General features: G+C 43.0%; 1 protein-coding gene across 10 annotated transcripts in view; it reads left to right on the top strand.

The window, feature by feature from the left end:
* The first annotated feature begins 1,594 nt into the window (after window positions 1-1,594).
* Window positions 1,595-15,461, top strand: part of LOC127317621 (uncharacterized) — a 93,736-nt gene continuing 79,869 nt past the window's right edge. The window contains exons 1-7 of one of the 10 annotated variants that reach the window (XR_007861294.2): window positions 1,595-1,920; window positions 4,324-4,928; window positions 5,417-5,503; window positions 5,749-6,024; window positions 6,415-6,655; window positions 6,777-6,904; window positions 7,197-8,903. Coding sequence is in view for 2 of the 10 variants with exons in the window: in XM_051348191.2 (XP_051204151.1) it covers window positions 1,696-1,920; window positions 4,324-4,928; window positions 5,417-5,503; window positions 5,749-5,998 (1,167 nt within the window). In the remaining 8 variants the exon portion in view is untranslated. Of the gene's footprint in view, window positions 1,921-4,323; window positions 4,929-5,416; window positions 5,504-5,708; window positions 6,025-6,382; window positions 6,959-7,196; window positions 8,907-15,461 lie in introns of those variants that run through there. The other 9 variants (XR_007861298.2, XR_007861296.2, XR_007861301.2 and 6 more) reach the window with 9 other exon arrangements.

The following is a 15,461-nucleotide window of genomic DNA, read 5'->3' as shown; positions in this document are numbered from 1 at the left end:
TGCGGATGTTTGTTAGACGGTGGTTCAGCAGTGTCAGGCGTTGATGGAGCTCCCGCTGGCATGGAACGCCCTACCGCTGCCGTGGCGGTACCCTCGGCTTGGACCTCTCCATGGAGAAGGATGCCGACCGGTAGTGCTGCTCATCGATGTGTACCTCAGCGAGCCGCAGCTGGTCGCCACGCGCAGAGTAGATGGCGACGATCGTGGCGATAAGCCCAAGGGAATCGCTAGCACGAAAGAATGGAGGCCACGGCGACGTCACTGGCTTTGCCGCCTTACCTGCTTCCCTCTCTCTCCTCGCCATCGTCCCGTTCCTCCGCCCCAACAAATGGCGACGTGCAGTGCATCCGTCACCGTGGCCGCTCATGGTGCTTGGCTGCCTCCACTACCTCGCCGGGTACCTGCCGCACTGAGCCTTGCGCCACGCCGCCACCTCGCGCGGCACCATGACTCGTTGGTGCAACTCCTCCTCGGCGTTCTCCTGGTGGTGGTTACCTCCTCCGCTGAAGCATCGGGAGTTTACGGTGGTCCTACGACGTCGACTTCGCCATGCGCCCAATCAGCCGCACGCTTGGGCTGGCCATCCCCGACGGCGCCTACGGAATCATCTTCGCGCCCGACGACCGGCGTGGTACAGCCGAGGCAAATCTCAGAAGCTGCTAGGGTCGAGCTGGTCAGGCTCATGACATATATAGAAGCACGATGCAGCCCCGTCTGCTTTAATTCGCATTGGACTCTGCTTGACACGTACGCAGCGTATAGGTACGTGAGAGAACCCCAACCGGCCAGGCCAAGGCTAGGCCCAGCCGGCAACCTTCTTCATTGCCACCCGACCAACCCACCATCCGGCCCAGCTAAGCCCAGCCGGAGCCTCCCCAGCCAAACCCTAACCAGCCATCAAACCTCCTGGGCACTTTTGCACAAACCCCCTCCCGCCGCCGGCCAAGTTTGCCATCGGATCCCTCACCTCTCAGCCACTGTCTGACTGTCTGTGCCTGCTCGCTCGAGCCCAACCCGCGCCTCGCTCCTGTTTTCCGCCCTCATCGCCTCGCTCCTCCCCATCGTCAACGCCGGCCTCCGCCAGTCGCCAAGGACGCTGCCGCCCTGCGCTCCTTCTCCGGCCGGCCTCCGCTCCGTTCGTTGTGATCGCAGGCGACAGCCCTCCTCCACGCGCCTTCCGTGAGCTGCGCCGTCCCCGACGCTCCTCGTCACGCGGGACCTCACCTGCACGTGCTCGCCCTTCCCCGAGCAAGTGCGACCTCCGCTGTCTTCCGTCACTTGGTCCTCGTCGCGCTGCGTCGCCTAGTTCTCCGGGAGATGCCCAGACATTCGTGGAGGCGCGCGTGCGAATGAGGATGGTTCGGAAGAGGTCGACCTCGTCGTGTTTTCCGGTTGGAGAAAAGAAGCGAACGAAACGGTACTGTGGCATCGGACGTATTATGAGATTTAGTGGGAGAGCAAAACGGTCCAAGAAAAAGCGTTGACGAAACTTTTTGGCAGAAACCGACGGACCGAACCACGGAAACGTTAGCTCCTTTGTTATTAGGTATAGATATAGATTGAAAATGCCCCCTAACTGCCGTTTTACCGCCGGTCAAATCTCACCGTCAGAAGCAACAATCGTCATGGCCAGCGACGACCAAATCGGAACCTCGCCCTCTGTCTCCTCTCCGGATTCCCCTCCACGGACCGGCGATGGCGGCATGGCCCAACCCGTATCTTCCGCTACTCCTCATCGCGGCCCTGCTCGCCTTCGAGGACTGGCTCTCCACGCCCTCCTGCTCCGGCGGCTCGCCCGCCCTCGACCCCACCTCCGGCGACCTCAGGGCCATGATGGTCGCGGACCTGATGCTCCTTGGTTCGGATGCTACATACGCCGACCGCTTCTTCCGGGATAACCTCATGTCCAAGCTAATCACCGTAAGTGATCGCTGATCAGATTCAGATGCGAGCGACCCAAATTTCATCGATTTTGTGTGTGTGTATTTACTCTTTATGTGTCTGCATGCTTAACTTCCCGTGTAGAAAGTATATATCACCTGTAGACTGTACCTGTTATATAGGCGGAACGTCGGGGAATTGGGAATTTTCATACCTGTTCGAGTGATTCAGGCCACTTACTATTTTAGTAATGCGTTAGGTTGATTACTCTTCTTCATTTAGTAGGAATCAGCTGCTTGTTTCACCTTATTATAGTAAGTTGTTCACTGTGCTCAAACTTTAGGAAGCTATGTCCTTTTAGGTATGTACAAGTAAAAGTGGCCGTGCGTTGCACCGGGATAAATAAATACTTGAGAGAAACAAATACTCCCCAAATGCTCCTGCTCATCACCTCCGTTGATACTTCTTCTCTTGGTCATCATCGGACACGATTTCTCATACATAATCAATTCGTAGAGCCATTGTTATACCGACTTGTAATACACATACTTGTAAAGATGGTAGGCGCCACCCTTCTATAAATTTTATTAATATAGAAATCCAAACGAATTTATAATTAAATACTTACAGACAGATATGAGATCTAGGTTTGGCATGAACCTATTTCTTGAACAAAATGTAGCACTACAAACAAAGAAAATAAAATGAATTTTTTTGGATTTAAAGATATTCATTTATGTTTACACATGTGACATGAGAAGAAAAATGCTAACGGTTGTTTCCTTTGTCCCTTTGTATTATTACTATTATCCATTTCACAATCCAAAATGCTCCATATGAATCGTGTTTAATGGTTTTAGTTGATATAGCCTAAAGGAATATTTTATTGTTATCCTAGCTCAAGTGTTCATGCTAAATTCTACTCCATATTCCATCTATCATCTACAAAAAAAGATCTTTATATTACCAAATTCTTATACAGGAATGCACCACTGAAGTTTGTTACAGCCAATGACTGAGTTTAGCTTGAGGTATAGTTAGGTCATCAAAGTAACGAACTCCAGAAAAAGAAAATAGACTAAGAAGAGCATAAACATCAATCACCTGTCAAATTACACGAACCTGCTAATGTGCGTAGCAAACAAAGAGCAGAAACAGAGCTCATTTAAATCTAAAAGCGCTTTGATGAGCTAGCTGCGACAGCACACCACATCACCACAGCCAGCAGCAAGAAAATATCAGGGGTTGGTGAAGGCGGGAGGAGCATTCGTGGCGTGCGGCGCCATCACGGAGTTTCCAACGCGTGGACGCGCTGGCGACGACGATGTGCGCGTGCAGTCTGGCTTCAGGTCCTCCACAGCAGAACGCCGCCCAATCGGTCGGCTCATTACCACCTCATCTGGTCGCCGAGTATGCTATGAGCTCAAGAGGAAATAAATTGCAGGGTCGCAACAGAAACGGCATCATCATCAGATCCGCCACCGTATCGTCTAGTTGCAAAAAACAGCTACGCCGCGCCGACTCCCAGGGCTGATCTGCTCAGTGAAAGTTGCAGCAGTGAAGACGGAAGTGGCGAGACGGCGGAAACGTCGACCTGAGGCGGAAGTTCGGAATCGCAATGTCCATCTTGGGCGGAACTTCCGATGGGACTTCGAGCTGCAGTTTCGAATTCGATTTCGCTCGAGGCATTTTGGGCGAAATTTCCGGCGGAACTTTGAGCTTGGATTTCGATTTTGTTTCCTATCGAGGGAATCGAGGGACTGGAGTCCCGAACATCCGGCCGGACTTGGAGCTGGGGTTTCGATTTCGATTTCGATCGAGGGAATCGAGGGTCTGGAGTCTTTTTATGAGGTAATACTATGGTCGCGTGGCCGAGCACGGTCCGTGACGGAGCCGTCTGGAATAATTCTTGTCGGAGCAGTGTTCGTATTGGAGAAGCCTGAGGATTCCCGTGGCGGAGCGTTGCCTTGGAGAAGATGAAGTGGAACCGGCTTGAGGATTGGGCCGGGCCACGGGACTTGGCTGCCTTTTTTTTTACATGACTTGACTGTCATTGGCTTAACGCCACGGGCCTTGACTCACGTACATAGACCAAATAGATTGGAGCCTACGGACGAACCGTTACTTTATTCACTTGGCGGTGGCAGCTGTTGTAATTTAGAAGAAAATTAGGGGCAAAAACAGACGGACCAACAAGAAGCCCTTTTGCTTTTATTATTAGGTATAGATAAGACTATTTACATATTGCCATGGATGCTATTTTCACTTTTCAGTCATATAATTTGCAACGTCATTTCATATACGAGGCAGTTTATTAAAGTCTAACTCCAATGTGATGTGTCAATTATCAGATTTTGGATGGGTACTACTGATATACACACTTATGCTTATCACTCTCTCTATGGCGCAAAAGCTTAATTTGGTTTGTTATGCCTTTGCCAGAAATCTATTCAGACAACGAATCCAGATATGATCGTAGTCCTTGGGGACATCTCAGCAAAGGGTTCAGAGCAGAGCGAGAGCAAATGGGTAGCTGTTCTTGAACAGTTTGAGGGGATACTGGGGCAGTACTCTTCCCTTCCTATTCATATCGTGTTAGGTGATAAAGATGTGGGCGGATGTTTGAGTTTGGATGGTAAATTGGTGCACCGTATGGCCAATCATTTGCCAGGATTAGATTCAAGTGGTTGTGGTTCCTTTGAGATAAGTAATACCAGTTTTTTGTCTTTAAATGCGATTGCACTGCTCTGTGGTGACAACATGTTGCGGTTTGGCGTTGAGAAGGTTATGGAGATGGAAAGCCATCGTTTTCAAAGGAAAAGGTTAAACGGACCACAACATTATTCTCTGGGAAGTGAAAAACAACAAGATTCCGGTGCCCACAGTTGGAGACAAAACAGCATGACTTCGGGATCTGGTCCAATCATTTTACTCCATATTCCACTACATAAGTCCGATAAGTCTGATGGAGGAATCATCGGTGTCCCCATATTTCCAGAGGGAACTGTCTCAGATCATCCTCTGGTTTCCTTCAGTTCTAAACAAAGGTAAAATTTAGATATTATGTACCATGAGTTAAGGCACAATTCATTTCCCCTTTTTGTGAAATTCATAACTTATGTTCTATACCAATGCTATATTCTGTTTCCATCATTATGCAAGATTGGCATTTTGAAAAGCACATGATATATTCTGTGCATATTTAAACTTACCCCCCTCCATTCACTATTGTAAGACATTTTAGAACATGAGTGAACAGACGAAGTATTTAACTGTTACATGTGAACTTTTCCCACACGCTGAAATTTGCGTCTAAAAGGTCAAAATATCTAAAAGGTCTTACAGTAATGAACAGAGGAAGTATTTAACTATTACATGTGAACTTTTCCCCTCCATTCATTCAGTGTCATTTTGTACTGCTTGCCTTCAATTTTGGAATAATAATTATCTTGAATGTGCAATTTTGTGCCACTGTTGTCTGTGTTGCCCTGAGTATTGGGGTGATCATCATATTGACTGTAATCTGATCCTGCAGTGGAGATGATGGCACAAAGCTGTATGATCGACTGCATACCCTCCCTGCAAATTCAACGCAGTATATTCTTCAGGCACTTAAACCAAGGTTACTCCTTAGTATACCGCCGTAGTTTCTGAATGTATAGCTGTGAATTGAATTACTTATAACTGCTAAATGTGATTCTTTTGTTGCATTGGTCACCTGCTGCAATTTTTCAGTTACTTGTGGTAAATTACTTTTCAAAAAAGGAGAATAATATTTTGTTCGATATGCTTGTTGAAACAAATCTTATTGAGTTTCTTTCTCATAGGAATGCACATGAAGTCATACTATCATTTCTTCTTCCGCAGGATAATATTTAGTGCTCATGCTCATAGCTTCTCAGACTACACCCACGCTGATGGGACAAGGGAAGTTACAGTGCCTGCCATGACATGGAAGAAGAGTGGAGTGCCAGGTTTTGTCATCGCTACATTTGGACAGAAAGGGGCTGTATCTGTGAAGTGCTGCTTGCTAGCTCAGGAATGGTACATAATGACAGGATATTCAGCATTTTTGTTCCTAACAGCTCTTGCAGTAAGATGGTCACATTGGATGTGAAATGGAAGTACTGAAATTATTTCAAGGTATGATTGATCCTTTGTCTTTTCTTTAAACGTGTATTACATATATTCATTTTTTGTATGATGGCTGTGTGTCTAGTATTACTATATTAGGCCTCACCATTGCCTCTATTTGTTTTCAACAAATCCCAATATAACATAGCTTGAATGAAAACCCAAACAAAGTTTAGGTCTATTGGAGTTTGATTAATTTTTTCAAAACTTTTTTTTAACAAGCACATATAGATCCTGATGCCTTACCTGTAAATTTTCAGAAGAATTTTTTTTGTTTAAAAAAATGTGTGGATCTATAATGGAGGTATTATTTGCTATCTGTTGAAATTTTACAGGAATTAAGTTACTAATTGTTGAAATTTTACAGGAATCAAGTTACTAGTTGTTGAAATTTTACAGGAATGTAGCTCACATCTGGGGTTCCTTACATAATTTCTTGGAACTTTGGAATACAATTCTTCATTTATTGAAAAGTGATGGGGGCCCGAGACACCTGGGAGCAAACCACAGTACTCAGAGTCTGAACTCATATAGTGAAGCTATTCTCAAGCCCATGCAACAGTTATACTCAGAGTATTTGACTGGGACACTTCAGCGATCAGCTTCAAATCTTCTGTTGCTCAGCTCATGTGATTACAAGGTGCTACTACAATTCATTAGCTTATTGGATTTTATTCTTTGTATACAGCTGTACAAGTAGACCAGGACTGGTTGCTTTGCTGCATGTATTTATTATGGTTTTGTTATACCGACAACAATAGGGGGCTTGAGGCTTGAGCAGATACTCCAGAGTCAACCTCTTGTCATAGATCAGAGGCCGCTTTTAAGATTGATGGCGTACTTCAGGTCCTCATATGGGGTGACCTCCTAACCCTGAAAGCTGAATGAGGTGATTATGATACTTGTACTAAGAAGAAGCTTACACAATTGCCAAGTTTTTTTTCGATACTACCTTTGATTAAAATACTAAAAGTACATAGTTTCCTGCATGCATTTGCATTTCCTTGTTGTGAACAAAATATACTAAGATGTAGATGAGTTTTTTGAGATATCCATTGTTGGGTGACTTGCATTCTCAAACTAGATCGATTAAAGCTGATTTGTGTCCTAGTGCCGCAAAGTTGATTTATGGGGATTTATGGATTTGGTAGGATATTTACTGCATGATGATTGGTTACCAGGTTTCCTACTGTTCTACAGTAATTATTGACAGGGAAGGTAACGTTCACCAGGTTGTGCCTTGAAGACTGCCAGCTGGATATTGAAAGGTAGTGTGTAGATGGGAACGTATCACCTGAAAACGGATAGTTTCTGCAAATCTGCAAATATCCGTCAAGACTCAAGACCGTTACATCAGGTACGTGTGGTCAGATTTCTTCCCGTTCTTATCTCTATTGTGCCTTTATGGAAACACCCCTACACACTTATTCTGGTTGACTTCTGTACCCGCTCTTCTATCAATATGCATGAGACATCATCCCCTTCCTAGCGATAGCGACTCCCCTCCACTGCCGCCTAAACATCCGCCCACACCAAAAATGGACGCCGGTATCTTCCTCCTACACGGGGGACTCTTAACCCATGGATCCAGCTACATATAGCTTCTTGGTGTGGTTTTTGTCCTCCCCAAATCTAAGCTGACCCTCGTGCAGTTCTTCATGAATTTATATTTGGCTCAGATGTTGAACAAGTGTTCTTGGTTAGGGTTAGTTTTTGTTGATCCTCTGATGTGTTTTCTCCGGGAATAAAAATGGAAGTATATACCAGATTTGAGTTTTATTCCATTTTCGTTGTCTTCGGCTGTTAGCTTTCTACCTGCGGCTTGGATACGGATTCCATGTTCTGCGCAACTTGGATTCGGATTACATGAGATTTAATTGGTGTTCAAAGCATTGTTGTTCAGATCCCAAATTTAATTCTGCCATGAAGATTGGGAATTTGGTCTACTACATTACCACCGTGAAAAAGGAATCTCATGTCCATCCTGCAGTCCAAGTGTCCAACGAAGGATGAGGATTTAGGGGACTGAGAATTGTGGAGGGGTTCTCTGCAAAATAGTTGTACCATTGCTGGCGTCTTTTTGTAAAACGCACATTGAGACGTGGGTGGCAGTTGCAAAGGATCCTAGCCATCGGTACGGAATCTAGTGGTCAGTATAGCAAATTTTCAGATTTGCAGAATCTGGTCCATTTTCACCTGATACATCCCCGTGTGTAGATTACATATTGTTATTGTCTGCTATGCGATGGTGCTACTGCATGGTTGTCCAGACTCTGAAGAGCACCAAATATCACGAGCAGTGGCTTCTTGCTGGATAGTCAATGCGTTCCTCCGAGACTGGGACTGCCAAGTTGGACACCTCCTGATTTTACACTATCCGTGAGGTTATACAAACATAACTGTCATTTGACTGCTCATTTTTAATGCAGCTTCTCATGTCAAGTTGGGAAGTAAGTATTGTGTAAATATTATGCTGTTGTTAGTAATTACGTTGAAACAGTGGACCAAGAAACTAACTGAAGCATGCAACTCAAGCATTGCATCTACAGTGCTGCTAAGCTTAGCAAAAAATTTCTTTGCATGAGATAATTTAGGACTTGTAAGATTTCTTCCCTCCCAATTCTCCAACATGCAGTCAAGGACTTTAAGTAGGCTGCCGAATTTCAAGGTCTTTGGTTAACCGGTTATCCTATTTGTCAGGGTGTTGGTGCCTTGCATTGCCTGATAAATACGCAGCATAGAGATTATCTATCAGGCTTTGTTTTGGTACTCGAGTTTTTGTGGGGATAGTGAGGATAATCTCCACCAAATTTCAAATCCCCACTTGTTTCTAAAAGTTTGTTTGGTACTAGAGTATTGAACGAGTTTAATCCCCCATTTATTCCCACTTTTTTCCAAATCTTATTTTTTTCAATCCTCAATACTCTACCCCTTGGCTAGTGGATTGGAGATGGGGATTTGCAGGGATTGGGTGACTGCAGGAGATCACCCAATACTCTAGAGTATTATTCACACTAATCCCCACATAAACTTTAGTACCAAATAAGACCTCAAGGAATCCTGTTATTTTTTTTGTAAGGGAGATGTTTGGCGTTTTTGTTGTGCATTCTCCAAGGTTATGTTCCGGTTAAGTGCCATATGGATAACCTGCAAAATATTTGTAGAATCATTCCTGTTAAACACTATGTCCTTTCTGCAATTCGTAATTGCTGAAACACAAATGCGAATTTTAGCATTAGTTTTCTTTGTCGATAGCATTCAACCAATTTCCGAACATAATTGTGATATTGGATGGCGTTTTTGTTGTGCATTCTCCAAGGATATGTTCTGGTTAAGTGCCATATGGATAAGCTGCAAAATATTTGTAGAATCATTCATGTTAAACACAATGTCCTTTCTGCAATTCGAAATTGATCAACATAGAGCTGAAACACAAATGCGAATTTTAGTATTAGTTTTCTTTGTCGATACCATTCGACCAATTTCTAAACATATTTGTCATATTGGATGGTGATCTATATTTTCTGGCACATTTGGAAGGAGACGTGGGCACATAATTTTTGAAGGCGTTTCGGCAACGCCCGATGTGGTGGCATCTCTTAGAGCAACTCTAGCGGATACCCCATTCGAAACCCTAAATCCAAGTGGATGGGTTTAACAGCATCAACTTTTTTCGCGAGAAAAATGAAATCGGCAGAACAGATCCTGTATACTTACCCCTAAATGCGATTTCAGATTTTTTGCGTGAGATGTTTAAACTAGGAAATCGAGTTATTCCGTGATCATCCGACAGAATTTACAAATTTACCCCTAAACGTGATTTCAGATTTTTTGCGTGAGATGTTTAAACTAGGAAATTGAGTAATTTCGTGATCATCTGACATAATTTACAAATTTAGGCAAAATAGAAACTACTAGTTCCTACAAACTACACTAAAGCTAGCCCGGGCAATATCACCGGGACTAAAGCTGACGTAGTAGTATGGTGCTTGGCCGCTGATGAACAACTCAATCGTGGCATACTACAGGAGCCAGTATTTGCCGGAGGGCTCGTGGATGTTGAAGACGGAGACAGTACTTGCCGGAGGGCCGCAGGAGGTTGCTCCACTCACGTGTAAGGTTGCAGATGAGGTACTGCCCAACGCTGTGGCCGGCGGCGCGGCCGATGCCGAGCAAGCGGAGGCCGTCGCACGAGGCCAGCAGGGGGCAGTACCTGGCAGTGCCGGGTAGCGCGCGACAGGCCACCGCCGCTGATCCTTGCCTCGCCTGCCATCGCTCATCGGAATCGGGAGAAAGATACGAGAGTTCATCCGTGAGAGACTGAGAGATGCGAGAGATGGGTGAGGAAAACAGGGTAAATAGACTTGGGTGACTTTAAGATTTGTGCAGACTAATCCAATAGTTTGGCGGATCTAAAGGTTGTTCGGTTTTTACTATCTTCGTAAAATATATTATTGGTTCCTGTCCCACAGATTTTGGTTCCGGTCCTACGATTTTGGTTTCGTCTGTTTGGTTCCATCTATTTACCACCATCAGATCAGGGCAGATGAACGGCTATTAAAAATGTCAACCACTGTAAAACTTGTACAGAAGTAAATATGCAAATAATTTTCTTCCCTTTCATTTAAATCTGCCAAATGGTCCTTTGGTGAAGTATCGCTTGTTTTGACTTGGAACCAACAGTTAATATTAACTCGAATGCAAAGGTTATTTCTCTTGATTTACTACAGTTAGTAACATATTGTGAAGAAATTTCGAGGTTCCTACTGCTCACATAGTTATTTATCTGCTTTGAATCAGCCAATCTCTACTATTAAGAGCAAACTGGTGAATGCCTGGTGTCACATTTTCAGGATGGACAATAATACCCCCCACGTCAACTATTTTTACTATTAAAGTGAAACATGCAATGTCACACTCGGTCTGATGTCACACTTTACGGTATTTACATGTCAAATGCCACTGCGCTAATCAATTGATATTTCCTCCCTCAAACCACCCGGTCCGCACTCCTCAAAAATAGCTAACCATCTTATATTATCTTATCTTATCTTATCTTGCTAATAGGAACAACTACCTTGATGGAGTTATCACAGTTTGACTCAATTTACCAAACGCATCGTTTCCGACTCTAGTGGCGTGGCATCGCCGCACCGATGGGTGGGACTGCCAGGCGCAAATCTGGAAGGTGTAGCAGTGCGAGTCGGCTTTCCCATGGTGCGTGCACGTCGCGGCCGCCGGTAGCTCTTTGGATGAACGGGGAGACTGAATTTTTTCGGCTCTTTCGATGGAGGAGGGAGGGAGTAGATCGAGGGTTAAGCAGCGACCATGGCGTGTGGTCTACCGCGTACGCCTCATTTGCCGTGCGCAAGAGAAATTGAGAAAAGAGATGAGAATAGGTGGAGACATAGATTTGGCTTGTGTGTTTACTGCTGCTGCCGCTGACTGCTAGCGCGCGTGTTTGCCTGCCAATTGCAAAGGTGTGTTTCCGCTTCGTCTTATTTTATCTCAGAATGAGCGCGTGTGCTTTCTTGTGTATGCCGCGGCTGCTAATTGCTATTGATTCTGCTTGCTAGCACGTACAGGAGTGTTAGATGCTGCTTTCCTGACTGCTGTAAAACTTTTTGTTTCCCAGCACCTCAGGCCGGCAACCAGCGGGCCACGCCTCCATCCAACGGCACCGCGTTCAGGGTTTTTTTGACATACGAAGTGGTGATCCTATTACTGCTTTGTTGACTTCCGTCATGTCTTTGGATACTTCACCGTTCAGATCACGTGGTGATCTTGCTTAGCTTATGTAAGTAATTAGTCTGAGATGTTTGATTTATGGAGATTGCAGATCCGATATTTTTTTCTCTCCCCTGAAGTCTCCGATCTGTTTATTTGTTCTATAATTGCTTTTGGATTCTGTATTTTCCTGTTTTTATTACCGATGTATTCATGGATCTTGGATCCCCCAAAATCTGTTTTGCTTGTTTGTTAATATATGCAGAATCTGTGATATATTCATGATAACCTGTGACCGTGGAACATGATTGTAGCCTGATTTAAATTTCTGACGTGGAGAGGGCTCACGTTGGTCCATGCATCTTATTTATCTACTTCATGTTGCAGAAAATTCTTGTTCATATACTCCATTATATTTATTGAGCCAATCGTTCTTGTTCAAACCGATTTTTTTGTTGAAGGGAATCTCAATAACAAATGCTTCAGATCCAAATGTCAATGGATGGTTTGTTCTGAATAAAACTTTTGTTTAATCTCCATATGTGTAAATCGTGTTGGAATTCTATACCATTTTTTATGGGTAATATCAGAAATTAATTCCGTATCATATAAAACATATGGCAATGTCAGAAATAAATTTCTATCATATGATTTTTTTTGTTGTGCCATGAGAATGGGAAAGAGCGGAGAAAAATGAACGGTAAAGTTTGTGTATTATAAACCAATTTTACGGTTCAAACTGATCTATTGAATGATTCTGGTTCATGCCATATTAATTTCCCATTCTATCCTGGACAGAACTACATCGAGGTCGACCTTGTTTTTGCTTATAGTCAGGTCACCGAAACTATCCATTTGTGGTAAAGGAATATTTCCAAAAATAGTAATAGTGGCCCCGCGTGGGAACCAAAGGAAAGCACGGGCAACTCTTCAACGGCTGAGTAACAACCGTGCGGCTGATGGAGGAGTGGTTTAGCTCCGGAGGGCGGGGAGGTCGGCAGCCTGAACCGTCCGCCGAATGGCAGGGAGGCCGGCAGCCGAAACCGTGCGCCGGGGGGTGTGGAGGCCGACGGTGAGTGGCTCGGCGCCGGAGGATGGGATGGACGTGAGAGAGCTAGCCGTGGACGGGCGCCAAACAGCGAGTGACCTTGGCGGCGTGTGTGGCCGCAGGCGGCATGAGTAACCCATGCGGTGGTGTCGGGAGAATGTGAAATTGGGGAAAGTTTGTTATTTTAAAATTAAAAATGGGGAAATTTAGGTGAGGAAGAAAGCAGGATTGTCCGACTTTTCTCAATACTCCAATACCAACAAGCACTGACATGTGGTTTTTTGTGGTTATCATTACAAAAAAAAGTATTATCATCCTAATGACCAAGAGATAATAATATTTTCTATTTATTTGCAAAAAATTGTTTGGTTACTTAGTATTTTCTTTTATGCTTTCATGCGACAAATGATTTGTTCATCCAATTTGCACCGGGAGTACTTTATGTTCACATTCTTATATTTTTATGAAAATAAAACTTCATGCTAACTCGATAGATTGATTGTGCAGGATGGCTACGAGTTGACAAAGAGATTTTTGGTACACATACTCAAGTACCTTGCTAATGACATTGAAAATAACATACAGGATGTTGTGCGAGCATATGTTATTCACGATCAAGAGAGCATGGATTTAATAAATAATATAAAAAATAATATGTCGGTCGTTGCCTTTTATAATTATTACACTAAATTATGTGATATGATCTTATGATATTTTAAATATTATGTGGTTATTTTTATGTACTTAAATGTTTTTGCGCATCATTTACACTTGTAATATTTGTGAAACTACATAAAGTAGGGATCCATGTAATATTGTGACTGGCATAAGGTAGGGAGCCGTGGCGAAGCACGGGCATTCCACTAGTACTTATAATGCATCAATTACCATTGTTTTTCAATTAAACAATCTACTTTGCTCGAATAGGTGGAGGAAAACCCTACTAGTACAGTCACCAGATTCGAAAAACTGCTCTTGGAGGAGCATAAAGCTAGGCTGGAGTCGGACAATAGGGCAGCAGAAGTTATATTAAAATCAGAAGAGGAGACCCGGAAAGTTAAGGAGATGCTACAGAAGATAAACAAGGAGAGTGAAAATGCTCAAAAGGAAATGGAGAAAGTTAAAAAGAAAGTGAGAACTCTTGAAAAGATTAACGAAAATAAGAAGTGAGCATGGCAATTGCAAAACTATATTAGGATGCAGATGGTGAACTTTGGGGCTTTTGAGAATGTCCTATATATGTGCTGCATGCTAACTGAGTACTACTGGATGTCGTTCTTTAGCAGAAATCTACTATATTGAATACTTGATCTTCATATAATTTTTTTGTGCTACCTTATTGTGCCAGGAGTTATCATATGTTATTGACGCATCCTACATGCTTTGTATTGGGTCTGAAAACTTAACATGAATGCTTCGTTTCAGAATGAGGGAGATGTGAACTTGGCACTTGGTCTTAGCAGCAATCATCTGATCAAAAAATTTCCATATCTCTTGCTTAATAGTCAGCATTCCATTGCTTGATTTCGCTCTTGATTTGTTCCCTTCGCTTAATCTTAGCAAACGTGAATAAAGTTTCCTGAAAACTATATTCATTGTAAGAATAGGATTTTGTACATTACTTCTGATAAAAAAAAGCTTCTTAACTAGTACTCATTTAGTTTTTCTCATCACTATTTTTCTCATTTACATATATATATGCATACCCATATATGTTGTCCGCTTTACGTTCATGTTCTAGGGTTCTTGGATTAGGATAATCACGTTGATATGTACAAATACCTGAGCAGCACATTGTCAGAGTCATCAATACCTGAACTGTGCCAGCTTGAACAAAATAGACAGGCACACCTTATAATTATCGAGAAATGAGTTGGTAGTGGATGACTGTTCTTTCATCAAAATAAAAAAATAGTAGTGTAACAGAAAATGGCATAGGCACAATACATTTTAAGATACATATGTAGTAAAAAAGATTACAACCATGGTCTGGGACTAGTTTCATCAAGTTTTATTGTTTGCAAAAGTTGTCTGGTAACAACATTCAAAAGATCAAAGAGTCTTCGAATGCCATTAAACTTCAAGTTTGCACACTCAAATGTTAATAACTAGATGAGTTGGCCCACATGTAACATTTAATTCAAACAAGTACACATTCTAGCCCAAGAAACCATGAAGCACACGCACCACACTAAGACTAGCCCCAATGTGAGTAGTATCATAATTAGTATCATGCATGCCATGTTGGCAAAAATCTGACGTGTCACATTAATTAATGAGGTGAGAGATGAGAATATGATACCGTATCATGACACATAAACCTAGAAAACTTCATGAGAAATACATCATGTACACACATTTACATTGAGATTCTACAAAACATTAAATATAACATAAGTATGATACCATATTATGATACTATGCATTGTGGAGGTGATATCACAAACTAGTATCATGTGCATGATACTAGTGTATGATATCCCATTGTGACTAGTCATAGTGCTAGTATTATAACTAGTATCATGCATATTGGTCCCACAAAAATACTGATATGGCAGCTAATTAAGGAGGAGAGAGGAGATTACAGTAACATAGGTGGATATTGTATCATAACGCATGTCACGAGAGCAAACAAATCTTGTGCACAAATTTACATTGAGATTCTAAAAAA

Source organism: Lolium perenne, chromosome 7 (genome assembly GCF_019359855.2).
Source record: "Lolium perenne isolate Kyuss_39 chromosome 7, Kyuss_2.0, whole genome shotgun sequence".
NCBI lineage: Eukaryota > Viridiplantae > Streptophyta > Magnoliopsida > Poales > Poaceae > Lolium > Lolium perenne.
Note: the sequence above shows the minus strand (reverse complement) of the source record. Positions and strands in the feature narration are given on the sequence as shown.